This window comes from Leopardus geoffroyi, chromosome B2, assembly GCF_018350155.1.
Source record: "Leopardus geoffroyi isolate Oge1 chromosome B2, O.geoffroyi_Oge1_pat1.0, whole genome shotgun sequence".
NCBI classification, from domain to species: Eukaryota; Metazoa; Chordata; class Mammalia; order Carnivora; family Felidae; genus Leopardus; species Leopardus geoffroyi.
The window spans coordinates 34003968-34027684 of NC_059332.1; the positions used below are offsets into that span (position 1 = coordinate 34003968).

A 23717-nucleotide genomic window follows, 5' to 3' on the forward strand; every position below is an offset into this window, starting at 1 on the left:
GCTTCAGAGTCTAGCCTGGGCCCAAGTCTTGGCTTTGCCCTTCTTAGTCATCAGGGTGGGCTGATCTTCTTGAGCCTCAGTTTCCCCATCAACAAAGGGGATAACAATTCTTACCTGATAGACATGTGGTGGAGTGCCTGTTATAGTGCCTGGCACACATAGAAAGCACTCAGTAAATGGGAGCTATGAGCTCTAATTTGTTTGAGTGCATGGGCCTTCTTAACGCAGGGTAGGAAGTGCATGGTGGTAGGGAAAGAAGGATTCTGGAACTACCCTACCTGGCAGGTGAATTTCCTTCTATTCTCCAACTTGAAAGTGCTGTTGACAAGCGCAGTGTGTTGTAATGCATGGCATTTCTGGAAACTTCTCAGTAACAACATGTTACTACTGAGGGTGGTGAGAATTGAGCCCCATTGGCTGTACTCACAACCAGCAGCATCAAAGTGGGGTCTGGGACAGAACTACTTCTTCCCAGGCACTACTATACCTTTACTATCAAACATTGTGGATTTTTTTCCTTCTGAGAAGTAGTAAAAAAAAAACAATAGTCATTGCCTACTGAATGCCTACTATGTGCCAGGAGGGGGGCAGGGGAATCCATCCGTTATTTTGTTGAATTAACACCATAACATTTTGAGGTTTTATTTCCTTTGTCAGAAGAGAAAACTGAAGCGGACAATGAATAACTTATCTGAAGTCACATAACTAGAAAGTTAACAGAGCTGAGATTTGAACCACAGGATTTCTTTTACTCTTGAGCCCAATATAGTTAGACACTGATGCATGCCCACATTTGAGGTCGTGTGTGATCCTACCTGTTTTGTAGATGAGGAAGCTCAGAGAAGTGAAATAACTCAACAAAAATAGATAGATGGCTGGAAAATGGTAGGGCCCGACATTTGTTCGTGGGCTAATTCTGACCTGTATGTGTTCTCCATTAGACTATACTGCCTGTCAAGGAGGGTCAGTGGACCCATTTTATAGATGAGGAAGCTGAGGAGACAAGAGAAAAAGCAAAGGCTCATGGAAGGAGACTTGGCGGGGGAGGGGAAGTCCCTGAGTGTGACAGAGCCCCAGCACAGGTATCCCTAAGCAGGATCAGAACCGAGGTATATATGCTATGGGTTCCTCAGCCCAGTCCTCTCCCCAGACATTTGCAGGGGAAAATTGACAGAAATGGAATGTCAGAAGCAATCCTGAAGGAAAGTGCAGCCGGAAAGCAAATTGTGGCCTGAGAGAATATTGGAGGCCCAGAGAACCCAGGGACATTTCACTCCTGCCAGTGAGGGTACGGCATATGCTATTGCTTTTGTAATACCACTTGCAAGAGCCATCTCATTATTCCTTTCTTGTCATCTTCCTGCATCACTACCCAGTTGTGAGTCCCTGCAGAAGTGGACAGGGCAGAGGGCAATGGAACTGGCCCCCCAGGTCACAGTACCCAGTGATATAAGCCTTGCTTCTGCTCCTACAGAATCCTCTGAAGGGCTGGGGATGGACTGCAACCAGACTGGATGGTGGGGAGCAGAGCAGGGAACTGCCCCTTCTGCCCAGATGTGTAGGAAGTTCATCCAGTCCTAGAGGAGCAGAGGATAAGCTGGTAAAATGAGAGGAAAAAAAAAAAAAAAGGAAGCTACAGTTAAAGACACTGAAACTCCCAGAGACTTAGCAGCTAAGGTAGGGCAACGTCCACACTCAAGGCACCAAGAAATCATACTGAATTAGAGAGAAGGTCCGAGATAACCTAGTAATCTGCCCCTATAGAATCCTTCATGCCCACCTCACCTGTGGTTTAGAGGGTGAGCTGGAGCCCTCCTCCCTAGGGACCCAGAGAAGCTCACACGAGTGTGCACAGCAAGGCAGAGAGACAAAGCAAGGCATGGTGTAATCTCCCTTCCCTGCCTTGGGGGGCTCCTCAGCTCTCTCCCTGTCCCCCCATGTAGATCAGGCACCATCTGGCAACCTCCAATTCTTTTTTTTTCTTTTTTAACCACTCTTGTTTGGGGCAGAGAGGATGGCAAGTTTGCACTTGTCCCCCAGCCCTATACGTAATTGGTGGCAGCAGGTAAAGCAGCTTCAAGGGGAGGGGTTTGCCAATGGAATGAAAGAGGGAGGGAGTCCTAGGGTGACAGAGCTGGCAGGGACCTGGGAGATCATTTGACCCAAACTTTTGTGGCCTCCACACCATTTCCATCATCTGTGTGCTTCCATCCCAACCATCATCTCTCATGCCAAGCAGGCATACTCAAGACCTCCTCCTCCAGGCTTCCTAAGGGCAACTGTCTCCTTTCCACCAAGGAGCTAATCCACCCTCTTGTTTTCTAGAATACACTGAGGCCCATTGAGATGTGACTTGCCCAAAGGCAATCTTCATCCCAGAATACAGACAGAACAAAAAAACTCAAATGCTTAAATCTGTTTCCATCTTCCTACTTTTCTACTCAATCCCTAGGGAAGGAAGGGCTCAGTTCTTCTCCCTGGGGGCTCAGGAGATCTCTGACATATCACACCTGTCACCTAGCTGATGTGGGCTGCCAGTGTCAAGGGTCTAAGAACTGAGTTATTTTCAGGATGATTCTGGTCATTGTCCCTTCCTCCTGGGTACCCTAAGGGTTCTGTGAGGTTAGTCTGAGTCTCAGGGTCCTCCTCCCTGCAGAAAATTTGCTCTTAGGGTGCCTTAGTCGGTTGAGGGTCTGACTCTTGATTTCAGCATAGGTCATGACCCCAGGATCGTGGGATGGGGCCCCACGTTGAGCTCCATGCTGAGCGTAGAGCCTACTTAAGATACTCCCTCTCTCCTTCTGCCCCTCTCCCCTGCTTGCATGCTCTCCCTCTCTCTTTAAAAAAAAAAAAAAAAAAAAAAAAAAAATGGCTCTGAAGCGTAAGTAACTGCCTGGATCCTGACATGGTCTCAGGTTGACTGAAGCCCCATACTCCAAGAAAGCCTTCACCACCTTTCAAGGGGTCTTTCCTCTAAGATAAAAGAAAATGTCTATAAATCCATCCAGGAGACAGTGTCCACGGTTTGGAGACACTGCTTTTATGCCCTTTGCCTTTATTTTTAAAAATATCATTTATTTTTCCTCTGTTACCCTGCAGTTGGAGATACGAAGGGTTAAGAATGGACCAGTTATTGGCCTCTTGGGTGGCTCAGTCTGTTAAGCTCAGGTCATGATACCGTCTCACAGTTGGTGAGTTCAAGCCCCGGGGATGGGCTCTGTGCTGACAGCTCAGAGCCTGGAGTCTGCTTTGGATTCTGTGTCTCCCTCTTTCTCTGTGCCCCTCCCCTGCTCGCACTCTGTCTCTCTCTCTCTCAAAAATAAATAAACATTAAAAAAATTAAAAAAAAAAAAAGAATGGGCTAGTTAGGACCACATCTTGAAGCTGTGAGGGCAGGTTTGGAGAAGTATGTTGTGCAGATCTTTGTGTCCGTATTTACACACATACGCATATTCCTGGGGGTTAGCTTTTGCCCCTGTGCTGAGTGCATGAGAGTGTTCTACATGTGAGCCCACTTCTATATGGGTAGGGTGACTCAGTGGTCTACCTCCAAGGCCTTAACGGCCAGGGAGTCTGCCCTGGCGCTGGCAGGTTTAGCTGGGGGCAAGTCTACTTTCTTCTTGGTCCTCAAAGTGCACTCAGCACTAGAAATGGGTACTGAGACCCGAGGGTGGGGGATGTGGTGGAGGTAAGAGTTGGAAGGGCGTCACTCGGCCCGAAATCGGTGTCACTCTCAGTTTTTCGAGGTCCTATGTGGCTGTATCTCGCGTGTCGGGCTGTGTCGGCGGACGTGCCGGGGCGCCAGTGCGGTCCTGTCTGCCCCAGCCTCCCCGACACCCCGAGCTCTCTTTGTCTCCTCGTGGAGGTGTGCGTGCAAACCTGCGTCGCACGGCCCTCATCTCGTGCGAGAGTGGGGGGCGCACCCTAGCTCCCCCACTCTTTCCGCCGGGAGAGAAGACGAGCCGGAGCCGGGTGCTGTTTGGTCTGGAGCCGAGCGGGGCTTGCATTGATCCATTGATTGTGCGCGGTCTGCGCCTGACCTCCCTGCTCCCGGGGAAGCCGTCTCCATGGAGACCGGGCCCGCTCCCCCAGCGCCGGATTGTAAATTCCTGCAGGCAGCGGCCCGGCAGCCTGGGGAGGGGGCCGCTGCGCCCGGGAGCGCAGGGGGAGCGGCCGCCGCGCCGAGGCCCCATTTGAAAGAAAAAAGGGCACGAAAAAGGAGGTGGTGGAGGAGGAGGGGGAGGAGGAAGAAAACGAAAAGGAGCGAGGAGAGGAGGAGAAAGAGGAGGAGGAGGAGAAAGGCGAAGAAAAAGAGACGGAGCCTGAGAGACGGAGAAGGAGCGAGAGAGGAAGAAAGAGAGGCAGAAAGGGCGTGTTTCTGGCGCTGCGTTTCCCCTCCCCTTTCTCAGGTCCCTCGCTCGGGCTCTGCGCGCTCTCCGGCTGCAGCTCTCTCCGGGCGAAGCTGGGAATTGGGTGGGATTACACGCAGCAGCCCCGCCGCCGCCGCTAGCCGAGCCCGGCTTGGAGAGGGCGGGGGTTCCCCTCCGTCATCGGCGCCGGGCGCCCCCAGCCTCTCTCCGCCTCGCTCTCCCCGGCGTCGGGCCGGGAGACGCCGGCAGCATCGGGAGCCTCCCGCCGAGGGCACCGCGGTCCGCACCCCGCTCCCGCAGCCCCCGGTCCGGCCCCGGCGGGACGCCCCCTCCCCTCCCCCCTCCGCCGCGCGGGGGCCCGGCCGGCTTCCGCCCTCCGGGGGCTGCGAGACCTGCCCCGGCCGCCCGGCCCCCGGGAGCTCCAGCCATGGGCTCGGGGCGCGTGCCCGGGCTCTGCCTGCTCGTCCTGCTGGTCCACGCCCGCGCCGCCCAGCACAGCAAAGCCGCGCAAGGTAAGGAAGGAGGGGCGCGCGGCGGCGTGGCTGCGGGGGCTGCGGGGCCCGAGGGCGGGGGTGCGATTTCCGAGGGGCAGGGCAGGTGCTGGGGAGCGTGCCGCTGTCAGAGCCTAGCACTGTGCACCCGCACTCCGGCTGGGGACCTAACCTCTGGGCGCTGCGTCCCGGGCGAAAGGCTGGAGGAGCCAGGAGCGACACGGAGCAGTGAGAAGTTTGGGGGACCCTGGGCAGAAGTCGCCACGCACCTCAGAATTCTTCCCGACTTCATTGCCACCCCAGCATCTTCGAAAGACTTCCTGTCCTCCAAAAGTTTGAGAGAGAATCTTCTCTTCTCAGACATTGCCAGAAACTTAAGCTGTGGCCTGGAGAGACTGAGAGAATGAAACTTTTCAGCCATGCCATGTATTTCTTCCCCTCACCCCCAGCCCTCATGCAAAGTCAGACAAAATTTCCAAGTTGTTGTCTTATCAGTAGAAAAATGTTAAAGAAAAATAGGATCTTTTCTGGAAAAACCAGCTCGTCTCTCACTGGATGGTAAGGGGCTGAAGAAGAGAAGAAAATTTCTGACTGGCTCCCAGCAAGAATGTCGCTTTCTGCCTCTTTGGGGGGAAATCTCTTTCGTCTTGCATGGCTTTCATTTCTTATCATAATATTTATTTATTAAGGCCTCGGGTTTCCAATTCCATTTAAATCCAGGTCAGAATTGCATTAAAATAACAAAGTAAAATTCCAGGCCGGGGAGCTCTGACAGATCCCTCTAGGAATTACAGAGAGAGAGACAGGGAGGCCCTCCGGCCCCCATCCCTGACCCCAGGCTCATTGCCTGGCCAGTCCCAAGGCTTTGCTGGCAGAAACCAGGCTGGTGGGCTACAGATCTCTTGGGGACAGCCTCCCCTCCCCCTTGACCTCTTGCTGCACCCTTCCCCCATCATGTCTTCACCCAGGAAGAGATTTATATGGACAAAAAGAAAATTCCTCCTGGCAACACATTGCTGAGGAGGATATGATTCTGCCTATTGTCCCAGGGGCTCCTGAAGCCAAGCTGGGGTGTGGAAGTGGCTGAGCCAGAAGGGAAAGTTGAACTTGGGAGTTGGGGAAGCCTGAGTCTCTGGCAGTCGGGTCGCTGTGTCCCCGGAGACTGAGCACCTGGCCCTTAAGCTGCTCTGTGTACTGGATAGGCTCCCACTTCATAAAAAGGAAGGTGCCATATCAATGCCATCCTCTTCTCCCAAACACTGCCTCTTCAACCACCCTCTTCCTCCTCCAACCTGTCCTTTAATGGAACCCGAGTACTAGAGATTCTCAGCTGTCACAGACCAGACCCCACCCCCACCCCTTTCCACCCCAAACTGCCTCTTCTCGCATCCTGCTTCCAGACAGCCCACGACCACTGCCACCCCCAGCCTGGGAGCAGCCCCTCTCCCACTGTGGATTTGCTTGTGTTTTCATAAACAAAGCTGGCTTTTGTAGTGTGTGCTGACTTACTCATAACATGGAATTAGCTAGGGAGTTTAGTCTGAAGGAAGGAACAGATTTCATTCGAGTAATCTAGAGACAAGATAAGGACCTCTTTCAACTTGCAGCCAGTGTCTGTAGTGGCCTAGTGAGGCTGGGGTGGGGGGGGCTGGGGGCAAAAGGGGGAGCAAAGAGTATATTCAAGGGGGTTTCCAGGGCTGATGGAGACTCCTAGAAGGGACAGGTGCCAAGCGGAGATCAGCTCATTGTTCAGGGACAGAAGGACTCAGAATCCCTCCGAGGTGCTTCCTCTTTCATCAGACACCCTGCTGGGTGCTGTGGGGATATGCAGCCAGAGTGGAGGCCCCTGCCCTCAAGGAACTTACTAAGAGTTTTGTTCACTATTTATCTCTTATTCAGGCCACACTCACTCTGACTGGGCTGCAATTAGCTGTGCATCTTCCTTCCTTCTGATCCCTGAGTCTAGCCTGGCATAGAGTGGAAACTTGTCATTTCAGCTACCTTTGATGCTGCTATTCAGGAAATATATCAACCTGGACTGCCAGAGATTGCCTAACAACAGGTCTGTTGGGTTAGAGGGCTATCTCTGGACCCCAATCTGCAGGCCAGTGCCACAGGAAGGACAAGTAGTGACAAGCAGCCTTACCCATAGATGGGAGTGCTGTGGTCATCCCTTGCTCCCAAACATATCTCCTAGGTGTCACTAGTGCCAGCAGGTGTGCCCTTATGCCACATGTTTTTAAAGGAAGCTCTAGTGGGTTTCTTTAAATTATAGAAACTCTTGGCAAATACCTTGCACAGTTATTATACCTCTGGGTGTAGTGTGTATATGTGTGTGCGGGTGTGTGTTTATATGTAGAGTACAGGTACTATATACTTAAGCGCCTTTTCTCCAGAGATTCCATCCTCCCAAAGAACCAAAGTGGAAAGGGATGGGGAGGATGGGGAGAGACAAGGAAGGAAGCCCTGAGTATACAGGTGAGTGTGTGTGTGAGAGGGAAGTTTACCATGCTCACCCACAGGTGATGTAGTTGGGTGTCAGTGTCTACTGTGATTTGGTTATTAAGCGTGGATATGTACACTTTAGTATCTTTGAGAACTGTGTGTGGATTGAGTGGGTGGGTAAGCTTGTGTGACTACGAGTGAGTGAGCATGAGGGTACATGGTTTTGAGTGTTTTTCAAGTGCCTGTCTCTGTATTTTAAAGTAGACAGACTGGATAACCCAGATAATTGTTAACTTAAAAGCATTAATTTGCTTTTCTTTTTTTTTGGGGGGGGGGGGGTGCAGCAGTGGTTAAAAAGACCTAATCCTTGCTTAGGGCTCAAGTTACAGCTGAATGAAAAGGTCTCCTGGCCTCCCGGGGAAAACTTGTCCCCAGGGCTGGCTCAGGAGAGCCAGCCTGGCCGTTGAGTTTACCTGGTTGTTTTCTCTTCTCATTAGGGATAAATTTTTGATAAAGTCTTGTATTTAGAATTTCCAAGTAACACCATCCCTGGGACTGAGAGCGTTCCTCTGGCAGCAAACAGTGTCTCTCTGTCTCTGTATGTCTCTCCGGGTCTCTGTCTGGGAGTATGTGTGTCTCTCTCTTTCTTTCCCCCACCCCTCTCTTCCTCTTTAATGTGGCTGTTTCCTCTCCTCCCCGCTTCCCTAGGCTCCTGTGGCCAGCTCTTACAGTGAGGGGACTGTTCCTCCTAGCCCCTCCCTCCAAAATATGAAATGAAAACCATAACCGTGTCAGCGGGTGAGGGTGGCCCCGTCGGCAGCGGCTATTGCCCGTGCCCCATCCAGGCCATACTGGGGAGAGCGAGACAGTCAGTCCCCACTCTTGGAGCCTGATCTTCAATCAGTTGCTTCTAAGCCTGTCTTCCTCCCCTACTCCCATTTTTCCAGAAGGGTGGAGAAGGGGGGGTGGACTACTTAGAAATTCCTCAGGAATCCCTTTGACCTTTCCTCTCTCAGTGACATGTCCCCCAGGATGGTGGGGAAAGGCTGGGGCCAGGGAAGAACTTCTCTACTTCTTCCCCCTCATCTCCTGGAGTGTCTGCAGGGTGGAACGAGAGAGGGGAACAGAAGACACGGAGGCCAGAATTACTACAGGCAGAGAAAGAAGAAAGTTATCAGCAACCCCTAAATGAGATTGTTTTCTGAAACCTTCAGGAATCTGAGAGCATGAGAACCGGTTTGAGATGTGAGCGGCTGGGACCTGTTGTAAAAGGAGCTGGCCCTGGGTGTGAGTTTGGGAATGTGAGGTGTGCGTTCACTGGGGCGTGCGAGCGTGCGTGTGCATGACTCAGGGTGTGTGTGTGTGTGTGTGTGTGTGTGTGTGCGCGCGCGCGCGTGCGTGTGTGTGTGTGTGTGTGTGTGTGCGCGCGCGCGCAGTGCTCCAGTGAGAGGAAAAAGGAAGCGGGGCAGTGTGCGTTTTGTTTTCGTTGGAGAAGTAAAGAAGAGGAATGGCTTGGTCCAGTGCCTTGGATTGAGGGTGGGGGAAGGGAACGGATGGCTTCAGACCCTCTTGAGAAGATGGAGGTGGAGGGGCTCGCTGCCGGAACTCACCCCAGTCCCTGCTCCCGATTCTGGTCCCCGCGTGTCAGGGTGTGGGCCTCCTTTGACGTCCCGTACCCCTAGCACATGACCACTTGTAAGAAAGAGTCCCTGTCAGGGCTGGAAACTGCAGAGCTGCTCTGAGGCTGGCAGTGCCCGCAAGAGGCCCAGACCTGGGGACAGCTTCTTCAGGCTCAGTTATGAGACAGGAGTCTGGAAGCAGGGACTGCTGGTCCTTGGGGCGAAAGTGATACAATTGCCAACCCAGGGATGTTTGAGGGGTACAGGAGACAGTCACCTGGGCTAAGAGGGGGCATAGACCCTCCCCTCTCCCCCATTGGCCCCTCTGTCACCAGACTGGCCATTCTTCTGCCATGCCACGTACTGCCAGCTCCAAATGGCATGTGCTGGGGCATTTGGTGCCAGTGGGTTTTGGTAGATGCAGAGCCTGAGGACTGGGGCCTTTGAGGAAATAACTGAAATTCTCTTCCTCACTTGTAAAATGGACTAGAGTATCAGTAGGGTCCTTTTCAGCTCTGAGATTCTGCATATCTCATTGAGATCCTTCCTGCTGAAGGCAGAAGACACTATAGCAAGCCTTGGTCCTGCAGCCAGGCCTCTGCAGGCTTCTCACCTGACACTCAGGCCCTCTTTTCCCTGGACCCTACTCTACTGTTCCCTGCCTGAGTCTGTCACTTGGCTACTCCTCCCTTCTTGCTCCACCTCAGTTTCCTGGGGCCACAAGTACCTGATAGCTCTCTGTCCTTAAGTAGAGTATTTCCCCCTCAAAACAGCCCCTACAAAACAAATGTGTGTTTGAGCGTGCGTGTAACAACATTGGAAAGTGGAGCTGAAATGTCTGTATTCTGGGAACTGAATACTATCTGGGCAAGGCCCCTAGGCCCCAGTCCTTGGTCCTACATCATAGATTCTCAGCTCCAACACTAGCCGTCTGTACTCTGCTCCAGCCTCGACAACTCTTCCCTTTTCAGACCAAGGCACTGTTTTGTAGTTGCCATTGGATGCACTGATTCGGCCCTATAGGTGAAAAGATGACTCCTAAATAGGGCACTGTGGCCCTCACTCTTAACCTATGGTTTCCCTGTGGCTGTAACCATAGCCCTAGAGAGCTGTGGGGTTTGGATTTTGGAGCCCCAAGCTAGGGGCTGTCCACATCTGGTCACTGATGGTGACAAGCTGAGGGAAAACCTGGGTAGGAGCTGCTAGGCTGGAGGGAAGATCCAGAATAAGGAAACAGATCTAAGGAGTCCCTGGGTGAGGGTAGAGTGTTGGGATATGTGGACATGGGGGGCAGGGGGACTGGAAGAAAGGGGGAGCTTAAAGGCTAGACCCTGGGGAGCAAGTTTACAGAGAGGACGTTTTTACAAGTTTCTAATTATATTTATTTGGAGTTTTCCTCTGGCGGTTTGAAGCTGTTAACAGCAGGAACCTGTATCCCTGGTGTTTGTTTTTGTTTCTAACCAGCTGCTTGGCCCAGCATAGTGAATCCAAGGGCAGGAGACACCTGCCCTCTGCCACACTGCCCACCCCTTCCTCATTGTACATCTGTCTGTGCCTACCATACTGCACTGCCCTCCTTCCTTGCCCACCACTCAGCCCTGCCCTCCCTCCAGCTACCCCCATGCCCAAAGCCTCCGGGCACCCACATGCCTACTGCTGATTTCCTACCAGGAACATCCAGATGTCAGTTCCAGGCCATTCCATGGTTATGTATCAGATGCTTGCTTCATGCTGAACCATGTGCTGAGTTGGGGCAGGGTTGGGGGGGGGGGGGGGGGGACACAATGACTAAGGCACGGATTACTCCTTCAGGTGTTTATAGATAATAGCACGTAGTGAGGAAGTGCTGAATGAGGAGTCAGAAAACCCAGGGTCTGGCTCTGCACAAGTTGTTTGCTCTTTCCCTCTCTGGGCTTGTTCCCCATCTATGTACTGAGAGACGGGACCATTTGAGGACCACGTGAAATAACGTATGTGAAAGTTCTGCACACCTAATTATGCATCACCTGACATCATTGTTGTTTACGTTATTTTCTCCATCAGTTTAAAGAGATCAGACTGATAATCATGAAACTGGAACCTGCCTTTGCCCACCACCTGCCTCCCTGCCCCCGTCTCTCCAGTGTTCTATTCTTTCCTCCCTCCCCCTAGGATCCCCTGCCAACCCAGCCTCTGAAGGCCTCTGACTCAGGGTTGGTTTCATCTGTCCACACTGAAAAGGAGAAAAATATTGTCCATGTGGGGTACATTCAGATGAGCAAGGAGCTAGTTTAGGGATAAGGTGGTAGGAACTTCAGAGAGAAACTCATCAAGGCCTCTTGATGGTGATAAGGCTCTCAGGTCAGCCCCACTCTCCTCCAGTCACCAGGCACCAAGTTCTTTTCCTGGCTCTTCAGCTGAGGAGGCTAAGCTTATATAAGAGGAAGCCTACTTTTTTTTTTTTTTTTTTTTTTAATAAAAAGAAGAAAGTGCTCTGTCTCCTCTCCTTGGGGTCATTTGTATGATTTCCTGGACTCTCTCCAGGCCTTCCTTGCCCCTGCCTACACTTTGCCCAGGCTGAGGATGGGCCCAGGCTCCAGTTGAGGTCACAGAGTCTTCACCCAGTTCCGAATCGGGAAGACAGCCTGAGAAGCCATAGCTAGGAAGCCAGGCTCCACCGGTTTCCCGAGTTGCCCTTTTGATCTAGAGGTAGGGTACATGTACACACATACAGGTATGTGTGTGCAGGCTGCAGGTTAGGGTGTCATGGCCAAAGGTGGTTCTGCTTTGGATGTTACTTAACATGGAGGAAAGTTCAGGAGCAGTAATAGTATGCTGGTCTCAAGTAGACCCTGGTGCCCTGTCATCAAGAGCTAGTTAACACTGAGGCTGGAGAACATCTATTGAATAAGGATGTTCTGAAGAGACACCAGAGCAGCTCCAGATACTATCTGAAGACCCTGAGAGCCTATGGATCCTATTCCTATACCCTGGATTCATTGGTCCCAGTCTCTTCTGGCCTCTGCATCACCAAATGGATGCCTTTAAGTGGGTATCTTCCTTTCTCTGAGTTTCCTATCCCCTTACCCTTAATTTAAGATAAATTTCCTAGGACTGCTCTCCACCTAGAACAGTAGGGGGGGGGGGTAGTCACAGGAAGATAAAAAGCTTTTTCCTTGTAGTAACATAGAACAGAGAAGATGCCACAAATGTGGACCTCATCCACTTACCCACCAATCCATCCATCTATCAGCCGATACATCCACCCATCTGTTTTACAAATATTTACTGAATGCCTCAAGTATATTACTCTGTCTTGTTCACAGCTGGATGCCCAGCTCCTGGCACAGTGTTTGGCATGTTGCAAATGTGCAATAATTATTTGTTGAGTGGCTGAATGAATATGTTCAACTCCCTTCTAGCAGCCATGTGGCTTTCAAAGATTCGGAAGCCACAGCCTCAGGAAGGCTTCAGGAGGAAGGTAATACATATGAACTAAATAAAAGTTAAATAATGGTACAAGGCAGCATGCAAGGGTATCACAAGTGATTGGTCAGGAGATCAGAGAGCCTGCACTAAGCCCAAATACCCTGGGCCAACCTGGCCTGGGCAAGAAGGATGTCAGTCAGGTGGGCACATTAGGACCCCAGGCAGGCTGCTTTGGACCTTCTCACTGGGCCCAGCCAATCTGCCCACACTACCCCCAGCTGCTGTGAATGGTAGGGTAACTACTGTAGTAATGTAAAGGTGGGTAGGTTTTCCCTAGGGGTGTCTGCTTATCTGCAGCCTGCATTCTGCTCATTTCCATTTGTTGTTATTCTTGAGCTGGACTTGGGCCAAATTTTGAAGTAGATGAAGTGTTTCCTTGAGGGTCCTCCTGCTTTCCTTTTGGGGTATACTTCCCCATCCTCAGAAGAGACTCTTAGGATTGCCTATGTTCAAATAATCCACCCTTTCTGGTCTGCCCTCTCCTCCTTTGTATGCCACCCCCATATCCCACCCGTCCTCCCCATACTGAGCAGAGTTTATGGAGCCTTCTGCTAGGTGCTGAAGCAAATCCAGAAGAAATGTCAGATGGTGCTGGGGAAAGCTGTTGCAGTTACAGACCCATGCATTCATGCCAGGAGAGGGTGAGGCAGGGAGGTCTTATCTGTAGTATCTCTGCAGCTGCCACTCTCCCCCAATTCAGCTTTTGATCCAGCCCCATACCTGGGGTGGTGGTAAAAGCACAAATGGATAGCAATCACAAAGGATTGTGGAGAGCAGCTTTTTGGGTAAAACTGGCCTCTTATATACTTCATCCTCCATCTTGGGCGGCTTCCAGCATGGGTGGGGCAGGTGGTGGAGAAGGTACCTTCAGGGCTGTGTCTCTCCAAAGTTCCCTGTACCATTACATGCTCTCTCGGTGCCGCATTTCCCCACACCAGGCCTGAAATGGGGCTTCGATAAGGGGAAGGGAGAAGCAGAGATGGGTTCAGAAATGATACGGAGGAGAAAGTTGGAGAGAAGGAATAAAAATGGCGGACCTTTTTGAGCACTTACTATATGCCTGTGCTGCAGCGCTAAATACTTGATTAGTATTAACTAATTTGATGTTCATGGCAGCCCCATGAGGAGGCACTATCATTATAATTCCCATTTACAGAGAAAGGAGCAGGGAAGTTCAGAAGCTGGCCCAGGACCACACAGACACTGGTAGAACTGGCATTTGAACTGACACAGTATCACTCCAGAAACCCTTTTCTCAAACACTCTGTCATCTTGCTGCCCCCAGTGTCTTCCCAGGTCAGGCAAATGATCTATTCACATTATCTGAGTTGGGAAAGGAAGACAGACAGCAGCCCAGCCTCACCCTGGAAATCCAGATGCAGCTGGTCTAGAAGAGTGCCTAGATACCCACATTTTTAAAAAGGCCCCCAGGGAATCCCAGTGTGTAGCCAGGGTCGGGAATCACCAGTCTAAACCAATCCATGTCCAACTAGCATCAGGTCGGTAGAAAATACTTGCGCCCTCAGAGCTGAAATGAGACTATTCCCATGGGTATTGAAGGGATCCCTGCATGGACAAATCGTGGGTGGGCAGATGTGGTGAAGGGAGCTCTGAAAGAATGGACTGGCAAAAGGAGGAGACACTGGATATAATTTGGGGCCCTATTTCAGAGCTCTATTTTGGGCCTGAACTGCTTCGAAAGATTCCATTCAAATGGTTGAAGGGTCCTGTCCTCAGTGAATAACCAGCCAAGTGAGGAAAGTTGAACATGCCAGACGAGACGGCATTCAGCATTAGCAGAGCAACTTAGCAATGGCAGCAAGTGAGCCGAGGCAAACGGAGTCCTCTGGGACCTGAAACTCTTTAGGAATAGGGCTTACCAGGAAGGGCTTCGGGGAAGACCATTTTGAGCCAGATTTGGGAAGCTGGGAACAGAATGGCTAGAAAAGGGAGGACTGCATATCCAATGTGAAGAAGATGTGTGTGAATGCTTGGACGGGGGCAGAAGGCTTAGATGTTGTAGGGGGAGTAGGCAGGAGATAAAGTCTTCCAGAGCAGAGACTCTTTGCTGGAGAAGGAGAAGCACTCTGAGCAGGGAGATGAGGTTGTGGGTAGGATGGTGGGAGAAGCCCAGGTGCTGGAAGAGTCTAAAGGCATTACCAGGAAGCCTGGGTTTGCTGCCATCAGCACCGGGGGCACTCTGGTACTAGTTAGCAGGGAACAGGAGGCAAAGGAAAGAACTGAGAGCCCAGAGAGCCTGGTGCAGACTCCAGCGAAGCACCCAGGGATTCAGAGATAGGCATGTACCTCTGAGATGGCCCCAGAGGGAGAGCTTCTAGATGGGGTTCCAAACTGCCCTGCTGGCTGCTGGGGAAGAGAAGGCAAGAACAGAAGACGGCTCAAAGCAGGACAGACAGGATGATTATTAGCCACTGGGATTGTCCAGTGCCCCATGCCAGCCTCGAAGACTTACAAGGGTCACCACAAGGAGGGGGCGATCAATCATCCAGTCCCCCCTCCTCCAGGGACCCAATAAGAATATATAAACCAAGCCTTAGGCCATTCAAACATTGGAATTAGTTTAAAAAAAAAAAAAAAAAAAAAAACAACACCAAACTTTCCCCACCATGGAGGGTGTGTATAAATGCGGGGACAGACAATAAGGACAGGACCTCTGGGTGCCTTGTCTTTCTTCATACATTTAGCCACATTTGAAATCTCCTCTTTCTTCTCACTGTCAAATGTTTATCCAACCTCCAAAACTCTACTTGAATCCCACTTCTCAGGAAGTTTTTTGATCCCCCCGGGCCTAAGAGTACCCCTTCTTAATTCCGAGAGCAGTGCTCCAATAGGACTTCCTGTGATGTTGGAAGTGCTGTCCACTGATGGTGGCCACTAGCCACATATGGCTATTGAGCATTTGGCCTAATGCAACTGATAAACAGAATTTTAAATTAATTTAAATTTAAATAGCCATATGTGCCTCATGGCTACCATCATATAGACAGCACAGTCCTAGGGTACCTGTTGTCAGAACCAGCTTCTCTACATTGGGAACATATTATTTACCAGCCATGTTATTAGGTACTTTACACAAATTAGCTTATCAACTATTCGCAGACTCTCATGAGCAGTATTATCCCCATTTTGAAGAGAAAGAAATAAGAGAATCAGAAAAGCCTCCCTAGAGAGGTAGAGCTGGATTTGAATCTGAGATTGACTGGTTCCAGAGCTTAGGCTCTATTTATGAGAGTACATTTCTTAGTACCATTTATTCTCCATCAGTTGAACCAACTGATACTCCATGCAGGCTCTTACTTTCTACAGAGCTCCTTCTTGCCCTCTCTTATGAACTAGTCTTCATGCCCCCCTTCTCTGTTCTTTCACTTTGGAATGAGTTCCCAGGGTGGGCCAGTAGGCAGACACCGTGACTACAGAGCCTGAATGAGGTGAAGAGCGTGAGTTACGGCAGTTAGAATCCCCAGCACAGCTGACTGCAGAGCAGTCGAAGAGAGTTGGAAGGTAGATTGCAGAGCTGAATAGAAGCTCAGAAGATTTGAGGCAGGGTGTTTGGGGGCACTCTTCCAAATTCCAGTTCTCTTCTTAGCCTCAGGAAGCCTCAGTCCTTGCCCCTGAAGTACTTCTCGAAATACGAAAACAGAAGACAATTAACTGTTTCAAGCTAGGGCTCATGGGTATCTATAAATTGAGAGCAGTTCTGGTCCACTCACTCATTCAGGTTCAGTAAAAATAAATCAAGCACCTTAAGGATTTGGATTCCATAGCTTGGCGATAAGGCCTGAGAATCTGCATTTTAACAAAAGCCAGGCAATTCTACACTGTCTTGATTTCTTTAAAAAATTTTTTTTTACATTTACTCACTTTTAAGAAACAGAGCACGAGTGGGGGAGAGCAGAGAGAGAGAGGAAGACACAGAATCTGAAGCAGGGTCTAGGCTCTGAGCTGTCAGCACAGAGCCCAACACAGGGCTCCAACCCACAAACCATCAGATCATGACCTGAGCCGAAGTAGGATGCTTAACCAACTGAGCCACTCAGGCACCCCATGCACTGTCTTGATTTCAAATCCCATTTCTTTATTTGCACATTGCTACTTATACACTTGGGTTTCCCAGTTCACAGCTAGAAGTAATCTCTTCCTCCTCTGATCTTCCTTTTAACAGAGGTGGTCAGGCCTGACTGCACATTGGACTCACCTGGGGAGCTTTAGAAAAATACTGAGGGCTAGTTGACCAGAACCTCTGGGGATGGTGCTGGGCATCTCCTAGGGAGTTAACTCTGATGATGTGTAGCCAGGGTTGAGGTCCCCCTCCTCTTTTCTCTAATGTCTTTGGGGCACTCAACCACACCCTGCTTCATATTACTTATTTGTCTCTCCTTTTGGCTGGGCCGAGTCACTGCTGAGCCTCCATGGCCTTCAGTATAGTACCTTTCACAAAAACACCGTATAAAACATTGTCAACTGAATGCAACATTTAGCCATATTTTAGCTCAGCTTTATGTACACCAAAATATTGCCTCAGAAGTTGGAATCTTTTGTGCAAAGACGATCAATGATTCTCTTTCCTAGGTCCTTTCAGAACCATCCTCTTTTTTGCTAGATCTTGGCTGGCTTCTTCCTTGAACATAGCTCTGTGAGTAGAGTAGCACCTTGTGCCAGAGTGAGAGCCAGGAGCAAGAGGAACACGTTGGGTTAGAGGGAAGAGTTCAGGGAAGCAGACTGATGAGCCTGAGTCAACTGGACAGTCACAAGGGCTCCACTTATCAGGCTTCAGATTGCTGATACCAGCCCCTGCCAGGTCCCAGTCCCTCTGCTGTTGACAGCACAGGGTCTGAGGGAAATCTTCCAGGATGGAACTTCTTTCCTCTCAAGATTCTTCGCACAACGATGGGCAAGTGGGAGCAGGCCTGGTCTCAAGCAGAATTGTGAGGCAGATGAGGATTTCTCAGGTGGCCCCTTCTCCTTCCTTTCTTCCTCCCTCAATTACCAAGGGCCGCTGGACCCTGCCACTTTTCCAGAGGCCACTGTCCCCATGCCTCTTCTCTTCCCCCTCCCTCTAAGCCTGCTCCGAAGTGAGGTAAACTAATTCATGCTAAGTTGAACATTTCTAGTCAAGGTAAGTGTGCTACCCAGCCCAAGGGTTTTTTGTTTGTTTTTCAATCAAAGAGAAGTGTTTCAAATGATGGAATTTTAGCTGTCATTGTGGATTAAGTATTTCTGAGGGGAGTGGGGGCTCTTTCTGAATTCCTGAAATTACAGAGTCAGCTCACTCTGAAATCAGAAGGGTGTGGAAGAGCACCTGCTTCTGGAGGGGTCACTGTCTCTACGTTAGAGGAGAAGGTATTTTTCCCTTAGGGAACCACCTTCAAGACACCCCTTAGAATGCACTGACAGAGGGTCTCAAGTACCTCCTCTGTCCCTGCCAGATGTGGACGAATGTGTGGAGGGGACCGACAACTGCCACATTGATGCTATCTGCCAGAACACCCCACGGTCGTACAAGTGCATCTGCAAGTCTGGCTACACAGGGGATGGTAAACACTGCAAAGGTGAGGCGGGGAGGGTGCCTGGAGAAGGGGGGGGCCTGCTTGAGTGTGGAAATGGTTGCCACTGCCCAGAGTTAGCTACACTGTGCAGGACAGTAAGGCCTGCAGTCCCCGTGGGCATGGAGAAGGGGCTTGGGGGTGGTGGCCAGCTACTTTTTTCCCAGAGAGGGCACCGTTTTCTCATTTGCTCAAAGGCACCATATAGCCTAGCTGAGGTTCTGCTGGGAATAGTTCACAGCCTCACAGCTTGGTCGGGGGCGGGGGATCAGGATCACAGGACTGAGGCCTGAGGCTCCCTGACATTGGAACCTCCATCTTTAGACCCTTACACCATACCCACAGGATGAGAACAGTTTACCCCAAGGGAATTTCATACCATAAACAAACACATTCTTCCCCCCTCATAATTAAAGCAATGCAAATTAAAGCAGTCTTGAGATGTTATTTTAAATTTATGACCTTCAGTGTTGGTAACACTTTAGCGGACAAGGTACACTCGTTAATTCTTGGTGACACTATGAATTGAAAAGTGATTTTGTCACACCAGCAGGAATTTAAAAAGTATTTATACCCTTTGACCCAGAAATTTTATTCTTGGGAACCTACTCGAGGGAAATTCAAAGAAAATAACACACAGGAGATGTCCTTTAATGCATTATTTACAATAGTAAAATAAATGGAAGGGATCTAACAATAGAGACTAGATTAATGAATTATGATTTGGCAACACAGTGGAATATTCTGCAACCATGTACAGTGGTGATTAGAAAGACCGAGGGGAGACGTGAAAATGTTTATGACTTAAGTTTAGATAAACAATAGTAAAATGCAAAATGGTTTGCAGGCTATGAAAGTAATTATGTAAACACACACAGAGAAGGTTATACACACACACACACATACATAACCACCACAAAGCTGAACACAGGGGTGGACAGTGGGAGGCACGTCCAGCTGCCTCAGATCCTCTTTGCTCACAGATGTGGATGAGTGTGAACGAGAAGATAATGCAGGTTGTGTGCATGACTGTGTCAACATCCCGGGAAATTACCGATGCACCTGCTATGATGGATTCCACCTGGCACATGATGGACACAACTGTCTGGGTGAGCAAGGGAGAGGAGGTGTGGGCAGGGGCTGTCTTGTGGGGGAGGAGGTGTTTTCAGCCCTTCCCAGTTCCCAGGCAAGAAGAGGAAGGTGATCAGAAAGTGGCATTCTCACAAAATAGAGAACAAGGTCAGTCTCCCCTTTGAGACGGGGCACTGAGGATGAAATAATCCTGCTGCTGGATGAAAAACAGCAGAGGAGATGGTGCTAGCAAGTGCTCCCAGGGCAAGGGTCAGAAGATGACAATAGTGGGTTTAGCCATATAGAGCAGAGCATGGTGGAAGGTGATTTGGCTGCACCAGATCCTTGCTCTCCTGCTTACTATCTGTGGGGCCTTAGGCAAATCAACTAAATCTCTGGGAACCTCAGTTTCCTCATCTCTAAAATGAGGATGGTAATATCCCACTCAAAGGCTGTTGGGTGAATCACCATGAGACAACATGTATAAAGAGCCCTGTACAATCCTTAGCAGAGTAGGTGTTCAATACATGGGAGGAATGTTGTTGTTGATGATGATGATGATGATGATGGTGATGATGATGATGCTTCTTCCCTGGCCCTGGGAAGCCTCTGGCCCTTGAGGCTGGTTTTCTCCCAGCTCATCCTGCAATCTCCAGGTTCACCCTCTCCTCACTTCTTAGGCCTCAATCTGACCTGATCTTTGTCCCAGGGGCTGGAGCAGAGATAGGAGAATCTCTAGGGCACTAAACTCAACTTTGGTCTCACATCTTTTTGGAAAATTACTGGGACCATGTCAGATTCTTGCCCAAGAAGAAAAACTGAAGCCCATAGCAGAACAGGAATTGAGATGTGAAGCCAGGGGTCCTTTTCCAAATTCTTCCTCTCTGCTCTCAGAACAAAAATAGGAGACTGGAAGACTAGAAGACCAGGAAAGGAAGAGAAGTAAGAGGAATGATGCCCAGAAAAGCAGCTAGGCTGCTTCCCCAACTGACCAAACCAGTGAATTATCTGACGTTCTATTAGTCTGAGAGCCTCCTTGCTACAGAGCTGCCTCTAAACCCAGTCACATTCCATCTTTGGACCAGGCTTACATGCTTCTACTCCCAACCCGGGCCTTTACATCCTGATTCCTGCTGGACCCTTCCCCCTCAGCCCTGGCCATCTCTCCCACCACTGTAGCTACCGGGAAGGACCTCACTTTTCCGCCCAGTTATTTGTGAGGGCCTCTTTGGGGACTCCTTTGGAAAGAGAAGCTGTGACACTTTGACCAGGACAGAGAGTTTCCTGCAGGACCGGAAACATCAGCTTCTGGTGTTTGGTTGCCTTTGACCTTACTAGGCCCCTGATTCTCACCAAGTCTTATTTCCCTGTGTTTGGGGGGAAACTAGCCAGAGGGATAACAGAATGAGTAGGTATGGAAAGGGTCAGAGGGAGCAGAGGTCTACCTAACCCTAACCCCAGGGTTGGGGTTCAAAGCCTCCACTCTTCCTTTGGCTTTTAGGGGAACCCTAAGTCATCCATGCCCCAGGTCTGTTTCTCCACTGAGAATTGGAGGAAAGAACTTGGCTAGAGCAGCAAAGTCAAGGTTGGATTAGAAGGGAGCATATGGAAGGATGGAATGTAGGATGGGCCACAGTGGAAGACGGATGGGGAGAAATCAGGGGTGTAGTGACAAAGGGGGAAGGGACAAGAATAAGGCAAAGGAAAGTATACCTCTCAGGCAGGAACCTGCTGGATCCGTGCCCCTCTGCCCTTGGCCAGATGGGGGAAAGGACAGGGTTTCAGGGATCAGCAGAGAGGATGGGAAGAGAGGAGCAGTTGAGGGCCTCAGGAGCTCTAATTCCAGCTCCTCTGTTTGGAGACCAATCTCCCTGATGCCTCCTGGGCCAAGGAGGACAGAGAGGGGCTATGGATTTGGGAGGGCAGTAGGTAGCACAGAGAGGGAGTCAAGGCATTCAAGTGAGGGCCCCAAAATAAGCTTAGCTCTGGGACCTGAGGGTGGTGATTTGGGGTGGTGATTAGGGTGTGGCCTGGCAGCTCTCCTCCCATCCCTCCTCGCCAAGCTACCAGACTGTTTTGTTAAACCAAAATAGGAGAAAGGCTAGGGACTATGGCAGCAAGCCCAGGCATGGGGAGGGAGGAGAGGAAGGATGGGGCCGTAGCCTGTCCACAAAAATGGTCCCTGCCCTGCGAGGAGTTGAGGCTTGCTGCCTTTACCCATTGTTGCCCCTCAGACCTCAGCACCATGGCCATAGTTCTCCCTGCACTTAGAACCAGGTCCCAGGTTCTCTCATTTCCTGGCTGCCACCAACTGCCCATTTCTCTTCCTGACCAATCTCCCATCTTTATTTTCACCTCTGTGTCTCTTACCCTGGCTCCTTTCCTGATTTCCCCTGGCTTCACACCCAATTCTGACAAGTGAGTGAAAGGGAGGCAAGTCTTCACCTAAGTGAGCCAGGTTTAAATGTCCCCTCTCCACCTGTTTAGCTCCCCAGCTCTGCCCTCTTTGGGTGGCCTCTTCAAAAACAGTGAAACATTAGCTGATGAGTGGGTGAGAACTTGCTGGCCTGAGGCTGGGTGCTGAATTAGAGTCAGGAAGTGTGTGCTAGATTCTTAAGACTGTTTCAGCCCTTGGTGCTGAAGTCTCAGGGCATACTCTGGAGCCTGGCCTGCACCCCATGGCCTCACCAACCACCTATCCTACACAGATGTGGACGAGTGTGCCGAGGGCAATGGTGGCTGTCAGCAGAGCTGTGTCAACATGATGGGCAGCTATGAGTGCCACTGCCGGGAGGGCTTCTTCCTCAGCGACAACCAGCACACCTGCATCCAGCGGCCAGAAGGTCAGCCCATGACCTGAGAGGTCCCACCCTGCACTCCCAGGCTTCTCTCTACCTGCTGGGGAGCTTTTCCTCAGGACCCCTTGGGTCTCATCCTCTATTCTCAACCCCACTAGCTCCTTCTTCTCTTGTCCCTCAACCCATCACATCCTAAGGGCTCCATAGACAGATGTTGTGCTGGAGCAAAATCTGGGGGAATCCATCTGGGGTTGGGATCAGTGTGGGATTGAGGTTACTATGGGGCATCCTCTGTGTCAGACCCAAGGTGGATGTCGTGCCTAAGTATAGATGGCTGGGCTCTAAGCTGCTGTTATCTGATGGGCTCACTAATGCCTTATTCCTTGAATTGGATAGGGAGGGTGAGGCAAGAATAGTGGAATACTGTTGTCTATTTCTGCGATGCAGCCTCCCCCCCACAACACTGACTATGACATCCCTGAGGGCAGGGACTATGTCTAATTTATCTTTGTTATCTCCGGAACCTAATACACTGCTCTGCATGCAATGGGAGCTTAATACATATTTGTTGAATAAAATCTTATAGTAATTAGGGGTACTTGGCTGGCTCAGTTGGTAGAGCATGTGATTCTTGATCACGGGTCATGAGTTGGAGCCCCACATTGGGCACAGAGTTTACTTTAAAGCAAATCTTATAGTAATTTCTATAGTAAAAAATCTGTACCAATTTCTTCCCACTCACATTGTTATCTTCTTCCCAGTTTGACTGAAAGCTCTTTGAGAAGAAATCATGTTTGTTTGTTTTAAAGATTTTACTTTTATTTTTTTGAGTTTTTTAAAGTTTTCTTTTAATGTTCATTTATTTTTGAGAGAGAGAGAGAGAGAGAGACAGACAGACAGAGTGCAAATGGGGGAGGGGCAAAGAGAGAGGGAGACATAGACTCTGAAGCAGGCTCCAGGCTCTGAACTGTGAGCACAGAGCCCGACATAGGGCTTGAACCCATGAACTATGAGATCATAACCTGAGCTGAAGTCGGATGCTTAACCACTGAGCCACCCAGGCACCCCGTAAGTTTTTTTCTTTTTTTCTTTTATAACAGTTTAAAATGTTTATTTCTGAGAGGGAGGGAGGGAGGGAGAGAGGGAGAGAGGGAGAGAGAGGGAGAGAGGGAGAGAGAGAGAGAGAGAATGCACACACAAGAGGGGTAGGGACAGAGAGAGGGGGGACGGAGGATCCGAAGCAGGCTCCATGCTGACAGCAAAGAGCCCAATGCGGAGCTCTAACTCACAACCCCAAGATCAAGAGTCACATGCTCCACTGAGTGGGCCAGCCAGATGCCCCAAGAGATGTTTTTTATTTTTCTGGGTCCTTCCTAAATCCACTAGTATGTAACTATTAGACACTACTTTTTTGTTGTCTCCAGGAGAGGGTGCTTGTGCAGGGTTTTGGAGGACTGGGTATCAATACCTATACATCACTGAGAATGGCTCATTAGCACCCAGCTCTGCGCAGGACAGGGACTGGTGTCTCCTGTCTGTGTTGCAGCCCCAGTGGATTCTCTCAATTTCCTAGGCCCCAGCTACCCCACTAGTTCCTCTTCCACTAGGCATTCAGGGATATAGAGCACTCACCTCCCTCCTCTTCCTTTTTAGAAGGAATGAATTGCATGAACAAGAACCATGGCTGTGCTCACATTTGCCGGGAGACACCCAAAGGGGGTATTGCCTGTGAATGCCGCCCTGGCTTCGAACTCACCAAGAACCAACGGGACTGTAAACGTGAGATAATTGGGATGGTCGTTGGGGAGAAGAAGCAACGAAGAGGAAGGGTGTAGGGACTCAGCAGCAAGAGGTGGGAGGAAAAGGGAGCATGGGAGAGGCAACTAGATAT

At 50.2% G+C, this 23717-nt stretch overlaps 1 protein-coding gene across 11 annotated transcripts in view; it reads left to right on the forward strand.

Moving 5' to 3' along the window:
• The first annotated feature begins 4293 nt into the window (after positions 1-4293).
• Positions 4294-23717, forward strand: part of SCUBE3 (signal peptide, CUB domain and EGF like domain containing 3) — a 35127-nt gene continuing 15703 nt past the window's right edge. For 4 of the 11 annotated variants that reach the window (XM_045497981.1, XM_045497985.1, XM_045497987.1 and 1 more), the window contains exons 1-5: positions 4300-4882; positions 17841-17963; positions 18941-19066; positions 21737-21871; positions 23480-23605. In XM_045497981.1, coding sequence (XP_045353937.1) covers positions 4798-4882; positions 17841-17963; positions 18941-19066; positions 21737-21871; positions 23480-23605 — 595 coding nt within the window. In that variant the 5' untranslated portion in view covers positions 4300-4797. Of the gene's footprint in view, positions 4883-17840; positions 17964-18940; positions 19067-21736; positions 21872-23479; positions 23606-23717 lie in introns of all 11 variants that reach the window. The other 7 variants (XM_045497982.1, XM_045497988.1, XM_045497984.1 and 4 more) reach the window with 5 other exon arrangements.